Here is a 22,197-nt window from a genome sequence, read left to right as displayed (position 1 = left end):
CCTCCGGGCCGCCAGATGTCGCTGTGATAAACCTGCCCGTTTCTCTGCACTCTCCTCCTGGCCGCTTGGTGTCGCTGTGATAAGCTACGCTCGTTTCTAAACGCTGCACTCTCTCCTCCGGGCCGCCAGATGTCGCTGTGATAAACCTGCCCGTTTCTCTGCACTCTCCTCCTGGCCGCTTGGTGGCGCTGTGAGAAGCTACGCTCGTTTCTAAACGCTGCACTCTCTCCTCCGGGCCGCCAGATGTCGCTGTGATAAACCTGCCCGTTTCTCTGCACTCTCCTCCCGGCCGCTTGGTGGCGCTGTGAGAAGCTACGCTCGTTTCTAAACGCTGCACTCTCTCCTCCGGGCCGCCAGATGTCGCTGTGATAAACCTGCCCGTTTCTCTGCACTCTCCTCCCGGCCGCTTGGTGGCGCTGGGCGTTGTCTCCTGCTCCTCTGTACGCTCCTGGTGTCGGTGTCCGGCTACAGAGAGCTGTCCCGGAATATAAACAAGAGGCCGCAGGATTCCGGGTGTGTGCCCGCAGGAGCCGCCCGGGGCCGGAGCAGGTAGGCCCCTGTGTGTCGGCGGCGGGCGGGGTCTGTGGAGACGCAGGTCTGATGGGTGTCAGTGAGCGGAGGCTGCTGTGTGCGGACACCACGGGGCGCGCTATAAGCCCTGGCGGGGGAACTTACTGTTTATTTGCAGGGATTTTATTATTATGAATATTATTTCCTTATTCTTCTATATTTTTATTACTTGATACAATTTTTGTTTTCTATGCTTTCATTTTTGGGGTTTTTTTTTGCCATATTTCTAGGTAAAATATTTAAAGGAATTGTCCATACATTTTTTTTTCTTTTAAACCGTACTCCCTTCTTATACTTCGGCTGTGAACACTTTCCACTTGTTTTTAACTGACAGCAAGTGGAGGGTTAAAAATAAATATAGATTTGTGTATTTTTGATATGTGATGTAACTGTAGTTCTGGAAACCTACTATGACTTTGTTCTATAAACATAAAAGGGCTACATAAAGAATATGTTAAGGCAACAACTCAAAATAGCAATAATCCAAGGCAGAAGAGTCTTTTATATTTGCCCAGTGACCGAGACACCCATACACGTCACAATTATAAATGTATAAAACATTTTATTTATAATGCTGTAGGGTATATCAAACATGGACATACATAAGAAAGGACCAAGGGGAAAAGGTGCTAGAGGGGACCCCACGTGTCCCGGAGAAAAATAAGGGAGAGCAGGTCTCCAAGGAGTCTGATAGACTTTCCCAGGTCAGCATAATCACCAAGTGGATAATGACCCCGGGAGGTAAAGTATAGCCTAATAAACCAGAGTGGTTTAAAGTATGGCCCAAGGGGAGAAAAAATCCACTTACCAGGGAAAGAAATCAACCAGAAGGCCGGGGTAACACGTGGGGACCGGCCTTCTGGATGATCTTTCCCTTGGTCCTTTCTTATGTATGTCTTTGTTACATGTTTGATATAGCCTACAGCATTATAAATAAAATGTTTTATACATTTATAATTGTGACGTGTATGGGTGTCTCTGTCACTGGGTAAATATAAAGACTCTTCTGCCTTGGATTATGACTTTGTTCTGCGGCTCCTGGATCTGCATGGAGCCACACACTGTGTAGTGGTCACTTCAGGTACTGCCGCTTTATTTCAATGAAGGCTGCAGTACCTGACTATGGCCACGAGACCGTGGATGGCGCTGTTCTGTACTGAAGGAGGTGTCAGGAACCCATTCCATATAAATAACCAGGTTCCAATGTATTTTCCTGTCTCTGCAGAGCTCTCCGTCAGAATAAGTGGTCCATCTTGCCCTGCCTGATAATTCCAAAGTGCCACCTACAGGAAACAAGCTGCAGCACCCCTGATTTTTGTTTTTGTTTTTTTTCCTTGTATGTTTTTGATTTTTTTGCGCTTCCATCATGATTTCTGTCTAATTTATTTGTAATGATTTAATTTTTCTTTTTTTTTATATTTTTAAATATTTTGTGACTATTGATCGCAATGTGTGAATATTAGTTTTATAAAGAAGAAATGGACATGGGCAAATTTTGAGGAATCCCAGGTCATATTTATACATTTTTTTGGGGGGCAGACATTTGTATTTTTGTACGTTTTTTTTTTTTTTTCTTTTTTTGGGCGGCTCGGTGTGCGGTTGTTTCATGGAGCCATCAGGGAATGAAATGGACATGGATCAAAAAGGAAAGGTAGAAGCCGCACCCATCACGAGTCTGCAGGCGGAAAGCTGTGAGGCTGCCGCTTGTGAGAAGACGCAGGAGACGGAGTTACAAGCGATGGAGACAGACGCTCGAGATGGAAGCCTGTCGGAGGAAAGAGCGGAGAGGAGTCGAGAGACACCGGAGGAGCAGGAGACCTCTGGGTCCAGTTACAGCAGCAGTTACAGCACCACCCGGCCTAGTGACAGCCTGTCCGAGGGAGGAGCAGACGATGGGAACTGCCAGTCCACTCCAGAACTGGGAAAATCCAGCCAGATGTCCACTTCAGCAGAATCCGAGCCACCGGGGAGTCACCAGACGTCAACCGATCACACGAAGACTGAGAACTCATCGCTGCAGAATCTCTTGTGTGCCAGCGTTAGCGTCAGCCCCTGCGAAGAGGCATTAGAGCCCGGAGCGTCAAAGCCAGCCGGAAATGAAGCCTCAGGGACGGACTATTACTTTGTGAAGTGGATAAATTGGAAGGGAGAACGGACACCGGTGATCACACAGAGCGAGAATGGACCCTGCCCCCTGATTGCCATTATGAATATCTTGTTTTTGCGTTGGAAGGTGAGTACGGCTCTGAAGTATAATGCAGCCTGTCTCAGGATAAGTAATGCATGTAAACAGTGACTGCATAAGCAGAGTAGTGAGTGCAGCTCTGGAGTATAATTTAGGGTGTTTGCCTGTATGGTCAGTAGCTCTGGACATGACTTATCAGGAATGTGGTTGAGTTGGTCAATAATGGATGACCATGTCATTACAGCAGACCTGTCCTGGCCAGTATGAAGCAGCTGCTGTATCAGACCATTATCTTGTGTGCTGTATAAACAGGCGCCTGTGTTTAGTGTATACAGAGCTCACAACTAATTGTATTCAGCTTCAACCCCCCCCCCCCCATCCTCCAGCCTTAAGGTACCGTCACACATAACAAGATCTCTAGCGAGATCGCAGCTGAGTCACTGTTTCCGTGACGCAGTAGTGATCCCGTTAGCGATCTTATGTGTGACACCTACCAGCGATCAGGCCCCTGCTGTGAGATCTCTAGTCGTTGCTGAATGGTCCAGGCCATTTTCTTCAAAGGCGATGTCCTGCTGGGCAGGACCCATCGCCGTGTTTGACGCCTACCAACGACCTCCTAACAGGGTCCCACCACCGCCGGGATCGTTATACAGGTCGCTGATCGTTACTGCATCGTTGGTAAGGTCTGACTGTGTGACATCTCACCTGCGACCTCCCAGCGACTTACCAGTGATCCCTATCAGGTCGCATCGTGTTCGGGATCGCTGGTAAGTCATTGTGTGTGACTGGGCCTTTAGTTGGCTATGATTGATTCACTAAACCAGCTGGGGGGAGATGCCAGGGTATGAGTGCAGCTCTGGAGGTACACGGGCACACAACCTCATGCATGTCACCTGTTTAATAATGATGTTGATGAGTTTAGTCGGTGACTGATTTGTTGTTTAATACAGGTGAAACTCCCTCCTCAGAAGGAGCTGATCACAGCGGAGGAGCTGATGGCACATCTCGGTAAGAGAAGATTCCTCCCCCTTCCCCCTCCCCCCCCCCCCCCCTCTTTGGGGATATGGAAGTTGTATTGTGGATCTCAGAAACACTTCATGGCTGACTGCCATGTCCGGCTTCCTGAATCCGCTGTGTAATATTCCTCGTGATTTCTACTCCCTGCCAATACAAACAGCCCAGACCGATCCCAAAGGAGCCTGCGGCCATCACTGAGGTGTTAACCTCTTCAGCTGTCTCATGTGCATCTTCTCTCTCTTGTGCAGGTGATTGCATCCTGTCCATTCAGCCGCAGGAGAACTCTGAGGCGCTGCAGCTCAACTTCCAGCAGGTTGGTAACGGGCCAGACTAAATCCTATAGACCCTGAGATCCATGCCACTGAAACCGAGAAGTAGAATAGGCCATAAAGATCCGATTGGAAGACGTCTGGCATCGCTCAGCCCCACCAGCCCGGTTGTTAGATGGTACTAATATTAGTCACTCGTGTGCTCCCTGTATGGAGCCTGTTCCACTGCTGTTTTGGAGCTTCCTAATCCCCTGGATGCTGTGGTCAGTGATGGCCGGGCCCTTTCCGTGTAAGGCTGCTTTCACATAACCGTTTTTTTGCCATCAGGCACCATCCAGCGAAAAAACGGATGCGACAGATCCGGCGAAAAAACTGATCAGTTGCATCAGTTTTTTCCATCAGTTCCTTCAGATTTTTGACGGATCCGTTGTGATACTGAGCATGCTCAATTCAAAAAAACGGATCCGGTGGCGTTATCAGTTTTGTTGTTTTTTTTTGTCGGATCCGGCGTCCATAGGCTTCCATTAAAAAAACGCGCTGTCAGTGCTGGATCCGGCGCGATACGGCTTTTTGCCGGAGACAAAAAAAACCTTTCCCCGTTCCAGCCGCCAGACAAGCAAATTTTGGCGGATCCGGCGAAAGCTGGATGGAATGCAAGGCCATGCGACGCTAATAGAGGTCTATGGGGGGAAAAAACGGATCCGGCGGCAACAGATCTGTCTTTTTGGGCTTTTGCCGGATTGTGCCTGGTGGCAAAAAACTGATATGTGAAAGCAGCCTAAGAGGTAACAAACAAAAAAAAACAAAACCTCGCTGGTCAGGACAAAACATAAAAAATAACAAAACACAAAGTCGAATACATTTAAAAATGGGTTCAAATTAAAAATTACACTTAAAAAAAAAAAAAAAAGTACAAGGAAGAATTGGGCCCTTTGCTCCAAACTTCTGTCCCAAAGTGCATTGGAAACTAAATGTGCCCTGATGTAAGCGGTTCACCAGCTATCAGCCACTCTGTGCTTTTTTTTTTTTTATTTTTTTCCTCCCCCACCCATCCTCCTACACTGTCCCCGCAGGAGAAGTGTGGGATTACGAGGGACCCTTTTGGCATTGGCAATGCCTTGCAGATCAAGTAGATGAACTGTGGGAATTTGGTTTCTTGTTGCAGAATGTGAACGACGCCATGACTGTGCTTTCAAAGCTGTCCACGGGGCTGGACGTGAACGTGCGCTTCACTGGCGTGTCAGACTTTGAGTACACCCCTGAATGCATAGTGTTCGACCTCCTCAGTATCCCGCTGTACCACGGCTGGCTGGTGGACCCTCAGGTACGGCATTGTATGATGGTGATACTAGATGTGACTAGCTTTTTGCAGGCTCTGTGAGGTCATCTGACTGTGAAGGGCTGTAGAGCGGCTTCTTCAGAGATTACATAAATATAGCCAACGTTAATCTTTGTTGTTTTTTTTTGCCCCTCCTTCCTGTAGAGCGCTGAAACTGTCCAGGCTGTCGGCAAACTGAGCTACAACCAATTAGTGGAGAAGATCATCACCTGCAAACACTCGAGTGACCCCAACCATGTGACAGAAGGTATGGCCCCTCTTCAACGGTCCTATTTCTCTTACCTGACACGTTTCCACAGTGATCAGTGCTGGTGAATGTCCGGTCTAGAGCAGACACAACTGTAAGAGACCTTCAGCTGTGAGAAGTTTTGGGTTTGAAGGAATTCACTGCATCAAGATAAGAGCTACTCAACCCCTTTAGCTACCACCTACCTCCTCCTGTGTCCTCAGGTCTCCTGGCAGAGCAGTATCTGGAGTCATCAGCAGCGCAGCTAACCTACCATGGACTGTGCGAGCTGATGGCGGCTGTGAAGGAGGGCGAGCTCAGCGTCTTTTTCCGGAATAACCATTTCAGCACGCTAATAAAGCACAAGGTAACTTTACGTCACATCCCTGCTCCTCCCGCCCTCCGCAAGCTGTTTACAGCAGAATGAGCAATGTGGGGGATCATTCATCCTTCCCAAGAAGGTCACAGACGTAGAGCCAATTTTTGTTTTCAATTGTAATAAATCCGTTGGTCTACTATTGGTGCCACCAGTTTTATTTGCCTCTAACTTGCACCTCCTCCTCTAGGGCCACCTGTACTTGCTGGTCACAGACCAGGGCTTTCTACAGGAGGAGAAGGTGATCTGGGAGAGTCTGCACAATGTGGAGGGGGATAGTAGCTTCTGTGACTCTGACTTCCACCTCACTCAGCACCTGGAGAAAGATGCAGCGTACAGCTCCCCGCAGCAGCGACAGGTGGATCAGGTAATGCTGCGGCTTCAGCAGCAGATACACCAGGTATTGTTTGGTCAGTAACAGGCAGATAATTCTTGTATTTCTTCTCCCGCAGGATTACATGATCGCGCTGTCATTACAGCAGCAGCAACAGGGACCTCTGCCCATGAGTGATCTCGAGCTGGCGCGGCAGCTGCAGAAAGAGGAGTATCAGCAGCAGCTGCCGCCGGCCCAGGCGCCACCACAGTCTCCGCAGCAGGTACGTCTCCTCCATGTACCCACAAAGTGGAGACCAAGTCCCCAATGCTCTAATTTCATAACGACAACCCTCCTCTGCCAAAACACTAGAGCTTCACACAAGCCTAGCATCGGCTGGAGTGGTGTGTAGATGGGCACATACCTTTCTTCATATAGTTGACATCAATTATTGTGATTGGTCCTCTTCCCGGCCACTTGGGGGAGACGTTTGGCTACGATGAGCTCCTGAATCTGTCCTTCGCGTACGTGTGGAGAGTAGGGCATGGGCTCGATAATCTTCCCCATTATGTGGCCTGTTTCAGAAGTGTCTGGAAGTAGCAAGAAAATAATAATTGTCGTCATGCGAGTGAGTGGCAAGTGCTCCGCTCATCAATCTGTAAATACCGCATTACTTTTAAAGGCACAGTCATAGAAAAATGTATTTATTTTTTTTTTTCCCCTTCACTCTAGGCGAGGCCTCAATCCTCTGGACGACCAGCCTCAGAGCGGCGGCAGAGACAGAAGGAATCGGACTGCGTCCTGCTATAGCCCCCTCCATCATATTGTGTTATGGGTGAAGGAATTCAGGGTTCAGCCAGCAAGGGGTACAGCACAGATCTCCGGTACTGTAGGGCAGGCGCAGGGAGGCCACCACCGCTGCTCTCCGGAGTCTTCTTATATGACCACTCACAGCGTGCGACAGATTCTCCTCGCTGCTCCGTCTTCTGCCTCACTCAATCTACTCTTTTAATCCCTGGTGTCGGTAGTCTGTGACCTCCACAAATAAAACATATTATTAATGCTGGAGCTGAAAAAGGTTAAAAAAACAAACCACCTTTTATAGATGCAAATTGTTACATAGAACACCTGACTTACCTTAAGACTTCTACGCCAGTCTCCAGAGCTGCATTCATAACTCTGCAGATTGCTTCTTTGCAAGGATCTGGGTTCATCTTATGCCGGTTCAGTTTCAATTTAAGCTGACATTAGTATTGAAGAAAATAATGAACAGTTCAGTGCAGGCTGAATTATAAATGCAGCTCTGGATGATGCAGAAGAATAAGACTATGGAACAGATTCAGAGAGAAAATTGACCAACGATCCCAAGATAGAGCTCGGCAGAGCTGCCCTGAATGAGAGCGGGGGTGCGCATGCTCAGCCTGCACCCCAATCACTCTGTACGAGGTGCTATATCCAGCAGTCCTATAGACAAGGGCTGGCACAGCAGTGGCTGCGCATGCGCTTCTCTGTTCCCGTTCAGTACGGTTCCATGGAGCCTCGATTTTTGGGATTGTTGAGAATAAAATGAAAACTCGCTCGATGACTATTAGTCACTTGTCTGACATCGACGTCACTATCAATGCGGGTCAGTATTGTGTTGATCCATCTTAATAAGACTTGTACTACTGGGTGGAACTATTACAAAAGCTGATTAATTTGCCATATTCTCAATCAGCGCTTGTTACGAGTAATTTATTTTTCACTCCACATAATATGGTGTTCAAAGGTGGAGCTCTGCCCACTCACATGGGTCCAATCACCCAGGAACAAACTCTAAATATGGAGGGCTACAGTCTGACGGTCAGTATTCACCCGTCCCAGCAGAGAATACGGGGAGGGGGACCTATTCGCCATTTATTTCCCTCCCTAGATCCAGAAGTATAGTCATAGAAAAGACACGAGAATTGTATAATTATGTGACAGGAAGAGTAGACTCCTCAATGTAAAGGGGAACACTAAGCCCTGACAGGATGGCCACCTCCACTCTTGGGATTCGGCCTTCTCCGCCGTACGTTGCTTTTCACCTCATTTTCTGGTTTCTCATCCAGTCTGTACCTTTACACACATGTAAATATTAAGGAACTCTTCTCTTTTGGTGTTCATCATTGTCACCAATTTTTATTCCCGTCCCTCTACGTCCACCCTGCTGCTACTACGGACCAATGTTTTGTACTCTCGATTTGCTATATAAACCTCTTACCCCAAGTGTCCTTGTGAACAGACTGTAAAGCTGGAAAAAAAGAAAAAGGTCACAAATATAAAGTGCAGCTCCACAATCAAATATCACTTTATGGCACCCCGCTTTTTCAGTGTCTGGGTAGTGAGGTTACAAATGTGCGGCTACTCTTGGTTTATCTTCCAGAGCTGCATTTATATCTGCCAGTTTCTTCTTGGCACTGAGGTTTCATCCTACAGCGCCCCCTGTTGGTTCAGTGTCTGGAAAGTAAGATTCCAGCTAAATTGCTCTTAATTTACCTCCTGAAGCTTTATAACTGTTGGTCTCTTTTTACTGCTGACTTTTTATCCTATTGCAACCCCTGTTACTTCAGTGTCTGGATAAAACAAGCCATAAACTATAGGACTCTGTATTGTTAGTTTTGATTTGCTTTTCCCCTCACACGTCATTTATAACACTGTTTTCTTCTTGGCACAAAGTTTACATCAAACGGCACCCCCTGCTTGTTTACTGTCTGTGTTACATAGGCCACAAGCTGTAAGGCTATGTGCCCACGGGACAACGTACCCGTGGACTTTTCCGCAGGTTTACCGCAGCTGCTCCCTGGAATCTGCAGCTATCCATTGCTGCGGTATATGCGTGGAGTTGCTGCGGTAAACCTGCGGCAATACCTGCGGAATTCCTGGCCTGTATCTCCATAGTGGAGGAGCGGGTATTCCGCGAATATTTCTGCATGAACAATTGACATGCAGTTACGGGCGGCTGTGGGAAATCCACGGCATATTCCACAAATACCACACCATTGATACAGCACTTCCCAAATCCCATAGGATAACATGGGGAGTGTGTGTACTTGTGCAAACCTGTGGATTTATCTAAAAAAATCCAGATCTGCACTCTTCCACGGCAAAATCCGTGGGTACATTGTCCCGTGGGCACATGGCCTAAGATTGCAGGTCTTCTGCTTTACTAGCATGACAGAGCTGATTTATCTCTGGTGCTGGCTTATTCGCATCCTATCACAACCCCTGCTGGATATAGCTGGCCCTGCACTATATAATTGCAAGTTATGTGCTTTACTTATCTGATGTAAATCCCATAACATCATTTCCAATTTTGCTGGTTTCTGGTTCGTACGGACTTAATTTCCTATTTGCACTCCCTGCTGCTTCAGTGTCTGGATAAAGCAAGCCATGCACTATAAGGCTATGTTTACACACAGCATTTTGTTTTTTCTCTCTCAAAATAAAAGCAGTATTTTTTACAGAACCAGCACAAGCTACGAGATTTCAGTACTCTGCACACGCTTGGGTTTTGTATTTGTTTTTTCCTAAGTGAATTTGAGATTTGCAGCTTGTGAAAAAACGGTATTTTGAGTGCATTTTTTACTGCCAAGAAAGCAGATTTTAGCTGCAGTAAAAAAAAACAAAACAAAATAACTCAGCAGTGACCTGCTTTTACTTTTCTGATGCAACATTTCTAAACTTGCTGTTTTTTGTTTTTCCCTTGGTGCAGTTTACTTCAGCCGGCATCTCCTGCTGGTTCAGATTCTCAATAAAATGATATAGCTTCAGCGTGGCCACATATTGTAGTTCGATTACTGCAGTATATTGTGGAGTCATCAAAAAACAGCTCAGAGTGTGGACGTTGGTACAATCAGATGAGAAGGGTAGAATTGTGAATACAGCTCTGGAGCTAAATGCAAAGTAACTGAAAAGCAGGACTAGATAAGAGAAGCAAGGATTTTTTTTTTTTTGATTGACCATAGATTTAACAGTCGAGGTGATATATTAAGGTGGTGCTGCACTTGCTCTTGGTCCAGGAGGAAAGTGAAACGCCAAGTATCGGACAGAGGGACGCTTTTTTTTAGAATAGGAGTGCACTACGTGTGCAGACTCGGGATCCTGCCCATTTCACTAGAAGTTATTTTTAGGGATCGTCTCTATCGGCACTTTTTTGACGTTGACAAATTTTGGAAACTTTACGATCTCCTTTCATCTTGACTTTACGCTTTTGATCCAAGAACTGCATGATCAGAACTTCCTCCTCCTCAACATATTGTTTTCCCATCCCCCTCCCGGCTGTCCTGAGGGCCAACACTGTGAGCAGCTTTTGCACTGTGTAGAATTGATGAACCCATAGGAGAACTATACAATAAACTCTTTATATCCCTGCATGGCCTCCTGTGTTTTCTGCGAGTCTAATTAAGGGCTCATCAGTATGAAGAGGTTCAGCTCACCGTATATGGTGCTCAGGAGAAAAAAAAAGGTTCCTATAATGAAAAAGACTCCGGCACTCAACATTTTGTGGAAACTTTAGTAACTTTTATTCATTATGAAGCAGTCAAAAATTGACGTTTCGTCATAGGCCTTCTTCAATGACTAAGGCTAAGGAGTGTAACGAGATTTTTTTTCTTTATAAATACACCACATAAGGACTTCTATGTCATAACTGGAGGTGTCCTCCAAAGGATATAATTCATCTTATTCTACATATACAGACCCTGACAGAAGTTTTGTTGCTTATCCATGTTATGTAAATAAAAGCTCATAACCTGACTTTAAATTGATCCATTGGTTTTATAAATTACTCTTTTGAAAGCTGAAACCCTCCCAAATTTGGTTTAGGTTATGAAAATAAAGTTGCTGCAAAGCTGAAATATTGATCATTTAATGAGAACACAGGTCAGATTTTGGCAAGACAAACGTTTTGTCGCCTTGTCATATAATGCACCCAATCCTAGTTTACAGCCTCACCTGTGCTCACTAAATGATCGGTTAATTAGTGGGTGTGTATAAAAAGAAACCCAGCACCCCAGACCTTCAGTTGAACTGCAACTCTGACAACATGCCAAAAATCCACCCTGTGACCAAAGCCTTGATTATCAAGAGGCTGAAGACCAGATCCACTGCAGAGGTGTCTGGCATCTTTAATGTGTCTCTGCGTCCAGTACAAAGAATTAAAAAAAGATTTGAAGAGACTGGAGACGTTTTTGACAAGCCCAGGTCCGGCAGACCCCGCAAGACAACTGCTCAGGATTAGCATTTGTTGGTTAAAAAATCCGAAGTCATCCCCTCTTCTACTGCAGCAGAGCTCCAACAGGCCTGGTCACCTCAAGTCCCTGTATCAATCAGAACAGTTTGTAAGATTCTGTCTCGAAATGGCCTCCATTGTCGAATCAGTGCCCAGAAGTTAGCACTAAACAAAATGCAATTAAAAAACCGTGTGGCATTTGCCAAGTCCCACAGCCTGCTAAACAGATGGACGCTGGAAAAGTGGCAGAAGGTGGATTTCTCTGATGAATCTTCAGTTGAATTACACCACAGCCACCACAAATACTGCAGGAGACCTACTGGAGCCCGTATGCATCCAGAAAACAGTTACGTTTGATAGTGGAAAGATCATGGTCTGGGGTTATATTCAGTATGGGGGTGTGCAAAATATTTTTAAGGTAGAAGGCAATATCAATAGCCTAAAATACGAAGAAGTATTAGCTACCTCTTACATTCCCAGTCATAAAAGGGGTCAAATTCTGCAGCAGGATGGTGCTCCATCTCATACATCCATCTCTACTACAAAGTTCCTCCTCACAAAGAAGATCAAGGTGCTCAAGGACTGGCCAGCCCAGTCACCAGGCATGAACATCATTGAGCCTGTTTGGGGTAGGATGAAAGAGGAAGCTTGGACGACAAAACCAAAGAATCTAGATGAACTCTGGGAGGCATGGAAGACTGCATTGTTTGCTAGTCCTGATGACTTCATCAATAAATTGTATGAATCATTGTTGAACCGCATGGATGCAGTCCTTCAAGCTCATGAAAGTCACACAAAATATTAAATATGGCTCTAATAGCACCACAACTTCAGTCACCAATGTAATGCAACATATCTTTGTATTAAAAGTTAATTATTTGTTTGAATTTCACATTACTTTCTGTGAGCGACAAAACCTTTGTCTTGCCAAAATCTGACCTTTCTGTGTTCATTAAATGATCAATATTTCAGCTTTGCAGCAACTTTATTTTTATAACCTAAACGACATTTGGGAAGGTTTCAGCTTTCAAAAGAGTAATTTATAAAACCAATGGATGAATTTAAAGTCAGGTTATAAGCTTTTATTTACATAACATGGATAAGCGACACTTCTGTCAGGGACTGTATGGTATCTTGGACTGTGGCACTTCCCCTCTGACCACCGGCCTAACAGTTTGCTGCACGCACTTATCACTAAGGCTTTCTTTTAAAACCTGCCTCTACTCTGCAGTTCATTCATTGGATCTCTAGATATATTCCTGGATTATAATTGAAGCCTCCTATTATCACAGTCCAAAATAGGATTATTTTTCCATATAACTAAAGACTACTTTACACACTGCGATATCGGTCCCGATATCGCTAGTGTGCGTACCCGCCCCCATCTGTTGCGCGACACGGGCATATCGCTGCCCGTGGCGCACAACATCGCCCAGAGCCGTCACACATACTTACCTGTCCGGCGACGTCGCTGTGACCGGCGAACCGCCTCCTTTCTAAGGGGGCGGTCCGTGCGGCGTCACAGCGACGTCACTGAACCGCCGCCCAATCGCAGCGGAGGGGCGGAGATGAGCGGGACGTAACATCCCGCCCACCTCCTTCCTTCCGCATAGCGGCCGGGAGGCAGGTAGGGAGACGTTCCTCGCTCCTGCGGCGTCACACGCAGCGATGTGTGATGCCGCAGGAACGAGGAACAACCTCGTTACTGCTGAAGTAACGATAATTGGGAATGGACCCCCGTGTCGCCGATTAGCGATTTTTCACTGTTTTGCAACGATGCAAAATCGCTAATCGATGTCACACGCAACGGCATCGCTAATGCGGCCGGATGTGCGTCACGAATTCCGTGACCCCAACGACTCCGCATTAGCGATGTCGTAGCGTGTAAAGCCCGCTTTAGATCCTAAATTTTGAGGTCGGCTCTTCAAGCTTGTACTTGATTCTCTTTTTGTTGTATTTCAGTACCTTACAATTTGAGGTGTCCATGTTATTAGACAAGACAGATATCTACCATATATGTAGAATAAGATGAATTATATCCTTTGGAGGACACCTCCAGTCATGACATAGAAGTCCTTATGTGGTGTATTTATAAAGAAAAAATCTCTTGTTACACTCCTTAGCCTCAGTCATTGAAGAAGGCCTATGCTGAAACATCAATTTTTGACTGGTTTATATTGAATAAAAAGAACAAATAAAAGTTACTAGTTTCCATAAAATTTTGAGTGCCAGAGTTGTTTCCATTACTAAGGACTCATGTCCACTTGCGATTTACATGTGCGAGTGCAATCCGATAAAAAATCGGATTGCACTCGCACCAGTGTTAATCTATGGGACAGTGTCCTCTTGCTTAATTTTCTACGTCATGAATCGTGCTCTTGGTACAATCACAGCATGCTGTGTTTTGCACCGAGTCTCGGCTCACGCGTGTGTAAAATCGCACTGCACTCGCATGTTATGCGACTGCAGTGTGGTGCACGCAGACAGACAGCGGAGGAGATGAGGAGAAAGTGATCCCTCCCTCTTCTCCATTCCTGTGATGCGATCGCAAGATCTCATCACAGTCGCATGCCCCTTGGCTGACACCTGCAGCAGAAGGTCATTAGCATATAGCTTCCGATGCCCTCGCATCGGAAGCGGTACGCAAGTGGACAAGAGCCCTAACTATTGGTCTCCATGTTAACTGTGAGCGTAAAATTGTGATTTTTTTTTTTTTCCTTTTTTTCTTTTCTTATACAACAGCCCTTCCCAGGGGGATTACAAGCAGTGATATTACAGGTTACAGTAAAATTTAAACGTAAACCCAGACATTTCTGATCCAAAAGAAACAGTAGGGCACAATGTTATCCCTAGCCACTTCGAGACAGGCTGCAGCAGGATAAGGGAGCAAATAATCTCAAAAACATGCATCCAACTTTTCTCTCACTCACGATAAGAGGTTTAGAAGGTCAAGAAGTCATCCTGTCCTTACAGATTTGTGAAGTAGTGGCACGTGCCACCTTCTTATAGAAGGCTGGAGCTTTACTTTACTACTGTCATCAACTTCTTTTCCACACAAGATTTGGAAACATGAATCGCTAGCGTGTGTGTGTGTGTGTGTGTGTGTGTGTGTGTGTGTGTGTGTGTGTGTGTATATATACACAGTGCCTTGTGAAAGTATTTGGCCCCCTTGAATTTTGCAACCTTCTCCCACATTTCAGGCTTCAAACATAAAGATAGAAATCTTAATGTTGTGGTGAAGAATCAGCAACAAGTGGGTCACAATTGTGAAGGTGAACGATATTTATTGCTTATTTAAAATTTTTGTAAAAAATAAAACAACTGAAAATTGGTGCATACAATGTTATTCGGCCCCTTTAAGTTAATACTTTGTAGCGCCACCTTTTGCTGCGATTACAGCTGCATGTCTCTATCAGTTTTGCACATCGAGAGACTGATTCTTCTGTGTAAACAGCTGGAGCTGAGTGAGGTTGGATGGAGAGCATTTGTGAACAGCAGTTTTCTGCTCTTTCCACAGATTCTCGATTGGATTCAGGTCTGGACTGTGACTTGGCCATTCTAACACCTGGATACGTTTGTTTGTGAACCATTTCATTGTAGATTTTGCTTTAGGTTTGGATCATTGTCTTGTTGAAAGACAAATCTCTGTCCTAGTCTCAGGTCTTTTGCAGACTCCAACAGGTTTTCTTCAAGAATGGTCCTGTATTTGGCTCCATCCATCCTCTCATCAATTTTAACCATCTTCCCTGTCCCTGCTGAAGAAAAGCAGGCCCAAACCATGATGCTGCCACCACCATGTTTGACAGTGGGGATGGTGTGTTCAGGGTGATGAGCTGTGTTGCTTTTACGCCAAACATATCGTTTGGCATTGTGCCCAAAAAGTTAAATTTTTGGTTTCATCTGACCAGAGCACCTTCTTCCACATGTTTGGTTTCTCCCAGGTGGCTTGTGGCAAACTTTAAACAACACTTTTTATGGATATCTTTAACCCTAGAACGCATACCTGGGGCCTCGCAGGCCTGCTAGGTTACTTGTTGTCTATTGTAGATTTCTGTGCTTGCGCGTTCTAGGGTTAAGAAATGGCTTTCTTCTTGCCACTCTTCCATACATGCCATATTTGTGCAGTGTACGACTTGATTGTTGTCCTATGGACAGACTCTCCCACCTCAGCTGTAAATCTCTGCAGAGTGATCATGGGCCCCTTGGCTGCATCTCTGATCAGTCTTCTCCTTGTTTGAGATGAAAGTTTGGATGGACGGCCGAGTCTTGTTAGATTTGCAGTGGTATGATACTCCTTCCGTTTCAATATGATCGCTTACACGGTGCTTCTTGGGATGTTTAAAGTTGTGGAAATCTTTTTGCAACCAAATCTGGCTTTAAACGTCTCCACAACAGTATCACAGACCTGCCTGTTGTGTTCCTTGGTCTTCATGATGCTATCTGCGCTTAAAACAGAACCCTGAGACTATCACAGAGCAGGGGCATTTATACGGAGACTTGATTACACACAGGTGGCTTATATTTATCATCATCAGTCATTTAGGACAACATTGGATCATTCTGAGATCCTCAATGAACTTCTGGAGTGAGTTTGCTGCACTGAAAGTAAAGGGGATGAATAATATTCCACGACCCAATTTTCAGTTTTTTATTTTTTCGAAAAATTTAAAATAAGCAATAAATTTTGTTCAACTTCACAATTGTGTCCACTTGATTCTTCAACATAATTTTTTTTTTCTTTGTTTGAAGCCTGAAATATGGGAAAAGGTTGAAAAATTCAAGGGGGGGCAAATACTTTTGCAGGGCACTTATATATACACACAGAATAATATAGATACTGGGAAATACACCCATTATACAGGACAGGAGCAGTGGTACTGTGCAGTGTATATATACAGAATAATACAGGTACTGAGGATTACACCCAGTATACAGGACAGGAGAAGTGGTACTGTGCAGTGTATATATACTGAATAATACAGATACTGAGAATTACACCTAGTATACAGCACAGACGTACTACTGTGCAGTATATATACAGATAAATAGAACTACACTCCGTGTACAGGACACGAGAAATGGTACTGTGCAGTGTGTATATATACAGCATAATACAGGTACTGAGGATTACACCCAGTATACAGGACAGGTGAAGTGGTACTGTGTAATGTATATACAGTGGATATGGAAAGTATTCAGGCCCCTTTAAATTTTTCACTTTTTTTTTCATTGCAGTCATTTGGTAAATTAAAAAAAGTTCATTTTTTTCTCATTAATGTACACTCTGCCCCCTATCTTGTCAGGAAAAAAAAATTAAATGTAGAAATTTTTGCAAATTTATTAAACAAAAAAAACCCTGAAATATCACATGGTCATAAAGTATTCAGACCCTTTCCTCAGTATTGAGTAGAAGCACCCAATTGAGCTAGTGCAGCCATGAGTCTTCTTGGGAAGGATGCAACAAGTTTTTCACACTTGGATTTGGGGATCCTCTGCCATTCTTCCTTGCAGATCGTTTCCAGTTCCATCAGGTTGTTGGTGAACGTTGGTGGACAGCTAGAGTTGAGCGAGTACCCAACTATTCGTACTCGCTATTTTAATAACGAGTACTGTCTAATACTCCCGTATTCATTCCAAATAGCGTGTACAATGCAAGTCAATGGGGAAAACTTGCAAAGTAATGAGTAACCCGAATGCTGAACTATTTGTGGGAGAAGCAAATAGTGCGGAATTCAAGTAAAGCCTGCTTTACACACTTCAATAAATCTTTCAATCCGTCGTCGGGGTCAAGTTGTAAGTGACGCACATCCGGCATCGTTCGTGAGGTATTTGCGTGTGAAACCTACATGCGATCGATATTGAACGAAAATACGGTGATCGCATACACGTCGTTTATTCCTCATACATTGGACGTTTTGTTGTACGAAACTAGTGAATTGTAACGTGTGACATCCCTCATACGATTTTGGTGTCTGAGGCTATGTGCGCAGGTGTGCGCTCTGCACCGCAGCTTAAAAAAGGTCTGCTTCAGAGCGCAGCTGAAAAGCTGCGTTCTGAAGCGCCTCACAATGTCTGTCATGCACTAATCTCTGTCAGTCCGTCACTATCTCTGTCCCTCACTCTCTGTCCATGTCAGTCTATCCCCCTCTCTCATATACTCACCGATCCCCGGCGCTGCACGGCATTCACACTGCTGAGGCGGCTTTTACTGTTTTGAAAAAGCCGGCCGCCCATTAAACAATCTGGTATTCCCTGCTTTCCCCGCCCACCGGCGCCTATGATTGGTTACAGTGAGACACGCCCCCACGCTGAGTGACAGGTGTCACACTGCACCCAATCACAGCAGCCGGTGGGCGTGTCTATACTGTGTAGTGAAATAAATAATTAAATAATTTAAAAAAATGGCGTGCGGTTCCCCCCAATTTTAAAACCAGCCAGATAAAGCCATACGGCTGAAGGCTGGTATTCTCAGGATGCGGAGCTCCACGTTATGGGGAGCCCCCCAGCCTAACAATATCAGCCAACAGCCGCCCAGAATTGCCGCATACATTATATGCGACAGTTCTGGGACTGTACCCGGCTCTTCCCGATTTACCCTGATGCGTTGGCAAATCGGGGTAATAAGGAGTTAATGGCAGCCCATAGCTGCCAATAAGTCCTAGATTAATCATGTCAGGCGTCTATGAGACACCTTCCATGATTAATCTGTAAATTACAGTAAATAAACACACACGCCCGAAAAAATCCTTTATTGGAAATAAAAAACACACACACATTCCCTGGTTCACCACTTTAATCAGCCCCAAAAAGCCCTCCTTGTCCGGCGTAATCCAGGATGCTCCAGCGTCGCATCCAGCTCTGCTGCATGGAGGTGACCGGAGCTGCAGCACACACAGCCGCTCCGGTCACCTCCACGCAGGTAATGAAGACTGCCGCGCGATCAGCTGAGCTGTCACTGAGGTTACCCGCTGTCACTGGATCCAGCGGTGGCCGCGGGTAACCTCAGTGACAGATCAGCTGATCGCGCTACTCACCTCAGTTGCTGACTGGAGCTGACCGGAGCGGCGGTGAGTAGCGCGATCAGCTGATCTGTCACTGAGGTTACCCGCGGCCACCGCTGGATCCAGTGACAGCGGGTAACCTCAGTGACAGCTCAGCTGATCGCGCGGCTGTCTTCATTACCTGCGTGGAGGTGACCGGAGCGGCGGTGTGTGCTGCAGCTCCGGTCACCTCCATGCAGCAGCGCTGGATGCGACGCTGCATCATCCTGGATTACGCCGGACAAGGAGGGCTTTTTTTGGGCTGATTAAAGTGGTGAACCAGGGTATATGTGTGTGTTTTTTATTTCCAATAAAGGATTTTTTCGGGCGTGTGTGTTTATTTACTGTAATTTACAGATTAATCATGGAAGGTGTCTCATAGACGCCTGACATGATTAATCTAGGACTTATTGGCAGCTATGGGCTGCCAATAACTCCTTATTACCCCGATTTGCCAACGCACCAGGGTAAATCGGGAAGAGCCGGGTACAGTCCCAGAACTGTCGCATATAATGTATGCGGCAATTCTGGGCGGCTGCTGACTGATATTGTTAGGCTGGGGGGCTCCCCATAACGTGGAGCTCCCCATCCTGAGAATACCAGCCTTCAGCCGTATGGCTTTATCTGGCTGGTTTTAAAATTGGGGGGGACCGCACGCCGTTTTTTTTAATTATTTAATTATTTATTTCACTGCACAGTATAGACACGCCCACCGGCTGCTGTGATTGGGTGCAGTGTGACACCTGTCACTCAGCGTGGGGGGCGTGTCTCACTGTAACCAATCATAGGCGCCGGTGGGCGGGGTAAGCAGGGAATACCAGATTGTTTAATGGGCGGCCGGCTTTTTCAAAACAGTAAAAGGCGCCGGAGCAGTGTGAATGCCGTGCAGCGCCGGGGAACGGGGATCGGTGAGTATGAGAGAGGGCTGGTCACTTCAGGTACTCAGGAGATTAGCGGTCACCGGTGAGTCCTTCACTGGTGACCGCTAATCAGGACGCGGCACAGACAGAGCCGCAGCATGACCGTGAAGTCGGGTGAGGTTCACCCGAGTTCATTCTGACAGTGCGGCTCTGTCTGTGTCTGCTGTCATCTGCCATTCACCGCTGCTACATGGCTGTCTGTGTCTGCTGTCAGCGGCTATGTAGCAGAGCTGAATGGCAGATGACATAGTAAAAACGCATCTCTACACATTACACACGCTTGGCAAGTCAATAAATAAAAAAAAAAAAAGGGTGCCCGTTGCATACGTCACAGAACACATGATCTAAAGGATCGCACACAATATTGATCAATTTAACATAGGCTACTAACGCACGTGTGACAGCAAATGAACGACCTACGTGCAATCTCATTAGATCGCATATGCGACCTGGGCGTGTCACATCGCATACGAGATCGCATCCCTAATTGTAAGGTGTAAAGCTGGCTTTACTCGTTACATTGCGAATACTCCCCATTGACTTGCATTGCACACGCTATTTATTCAGAACAAATACACGAGTATTAGACAGTACTCGTTATGAGTATAGCGAGTACAAATAGTTAGGTACTCGCTGAACTTTATGGACAGTCATTTTCAGGTCTCTCCAGAGATGCTCAATTGGGTTTAGGTCAGGGCTCTGGCTGGGCTAGTCAAAAATGGTCACAGAGTTGTTCTGAACCAATTCTTTGTTATTTTAGCGGTGTGCTTAGGGTCATTGTCTTGTTGGAAAATGAACCTTCGGCCAAGTCTGAGGTCCAGAGCACTCTGGAAGAGGTTTTCTTCCACGATATTTCTGTACTTGGCCCCATTCATCTGTCCTTCAATTACAATTAGTCGTCCTGTCCCTGCAGCTGAAAAACACCCCCACAGCATGATGCTGCCACCACCATGTTTCACTTTTGGTATTATATTGGGCAGGGGATGAGCAGTGCCTGGTTTTCTCCACACATACCACTTAGAATTATCACGAACAAGTTGTATCTTCGTCTCATCAAACCAGAGAATCTTATTTCTTCGGCGCTCTATTGGGAGACCCAGACGATTGGGTGTATAGCACTGCCTCCGGAGGCCACACAAAGCAATTACACTAAAAAGTGTAAGGCCCCTCCCCTTCTGGCTATACACCCCCAGTGGGATCACTGGCTCACCAGTTTTCGGCTTTGTGCGAAGGAGGTCAGACATCCACGCATAGCTCCACTGTTTAGTCAGCAGTAGCTGCTGACTATATCGGATGGAAGAAAAGAGGGCCCATATGGGGCCCCCAGCATGCTCCCTTCTCACCCCACTGGTGGTTTGTAAGGTTGAGGTACCTATTGCTGGTACGGCGGCTGGAGCCCACATGCTGTTTTCCTTCCCCATCCCCCTGAGGGCCTCTGAGGAAGTGGGATCTTACCGTCCCCAAAGCCCTGAGGCCGGGCTCCATCCACAGACCCATTGAACCTGCTGGATGTGGAGCGGGAGTGCCGTTCAGGGACATGGCCCTGCACCATTCAGGTACTCTGTGTCCCCGTACACACAGGCACAGCACACTCCAGACTTGCTGGGTGTGCTAGTGCGCCGGGGACAGTAAAGGGTTACAGTCACTGCAGCCTAGCTGAGTGACTTTATTTATTGGGAACTACCGCGCCGGACGCTCCGGGAGCGGCGGCGCGGCTGGGACTTGTAGTGTGCCGGGGACTTAGCGCCGACCGCGCTTTTACGGCGGCGGCGCTTATAAATCCAGTCCCCGGCTTTTGCGGCCTAGCTCCGCTTCGTTCCCGCCCCCACCCTGTCAATCAGGGTAGGGGAGAGACGCTGTAAAATCAGCAGCGCCGAGGGCTGGAGCCTTATTTACATGCTCCAGCCCTCTCACTGGACACTGTGGGACGCCGGTTTCCCGCTCTGACTTGGGGCACGCCCACGGCCCGCCCCTACTCACACGAGCTGGAGAAGGACGCCGGCAGCCATTCCTGCAGTCCGAGCTGATCTTAGATGGCGACACTCGGACTCTGGGCAACCAGGCACAGGACTAGGGCGACCACACACCCGCTTATAGGCGGGCGGTAAGCGGCACCTGAAGTGCTGACACTAAGTACCGCAGTTTTGTCCATTTGTATTTTGTGCTTACACTGCATAGGTCGCTATTTTTGGCTATATGGCGACACATCAGCAGCAGGAAAGCATGGGTGCTAAGGCACAGGCTTTCTAGGCTGCGGGTATTGCACGTACTGAAGTGTTCATGTGTATTTATGCTTGTATGCTATACACTGCACTGTACGGTCGCTAGTCTTGGCTATATTCGCCATAGAATGGCTAGACTACAGCAGCAGAAAAGCAAGGGTGCTGAGGCACAGGTTTTTTTCTATGCTGCTTGTATTGCAGGGGTTGCAGTGTTCATTTGTACTTATGCTTGTATGCTATACATTGCACTGTATGGTCGCTATTCTGGGCTATATTCCCCTAGATGGCTAGTCTACAGCAGCAGAAAAGCAGGCTTTCTATGCTGCTTGTATTGCATGTGCTGCTGTGTTCATTTGTACTTTATGCTTGTATGATATACATTGCACTGTACGGTCGCCATTCTTGGCTCTATAAGTCGGCAGCAGCATATAAGCTACACAGGCTTTCGATGCTGTTTTTACTGCATGTG

The 22,197-nt window shown here is 46.4% G+C and overlaps 1 protein-coding gene and 1 long non-coding RNA gene across 2 annotated transcripts in view; one reads left to right on the top strand and one right to left on the bottom strand.

The window, feature by feature from the left end:
- Positions 1–378: 378 nt before the first annotated feature.
- On the top strand, positions 379–8,397 carry MINDY1 (MINDY lysine 48 deubiquitinase 1). Its single transcript, XM_075329608.1, has 10 exons — positions 379–549; positions 1,796–2,803; positions 3,706–3,763; positions 4,021–4,085; positions 5,207–5,365; positions 5,525–5,627; positions 5,831–5,973; positions 6,173–6,349; positions 6,435–6,578; positions 7,028–8,397. Exons 2-10 carry the CDS (start codon positions 2,177–2,179, stop codon positions 7,103–7,105), a joined length of 1,554 nt encoding a protein of 517 aa, XP_075185723.1. The 5' UTR covers positions 379–549; positions 1,796–2,176; the 3' UTR covers positions 7,106–8,397.
- The window catches only part of LOC142257480 (uncharacterized), a 259,149-nt gene continuing 243,970 nt past the window's right edge, over positions 7,019–22,197 (bottom strand). Inside the window, exon 3 of the long non-coding RNA XR_012727634.1 lies at positions 7,019–7,331. This is a non-coding gene — a long non-coding RNA (uncharacterized LOC142257480). The remainder of the gene's footprint in view (positions 7,332–22,197) is intronic.

The sequence above is a fragment of the Anomaloglossus baeobatrachus genome, chromosome 12 (genome assembly GCF_048569485.1).
Source record: "Anomaloglossus baeobatrachus isolate aAnoBae1 chromosome 12, aAnoBae1.hap1, whole genome shotgun sequence".
Lineage (NCBI taxonomy): Eukaryota > Metazoa > Chordata > Amphibia > Anura > Aromobatidae > Anomaloglossus > Anomaloglossus baeobatrachus.
This window is presented reverse-complemented; position numbering and strand designations above follow the sequence as displayed.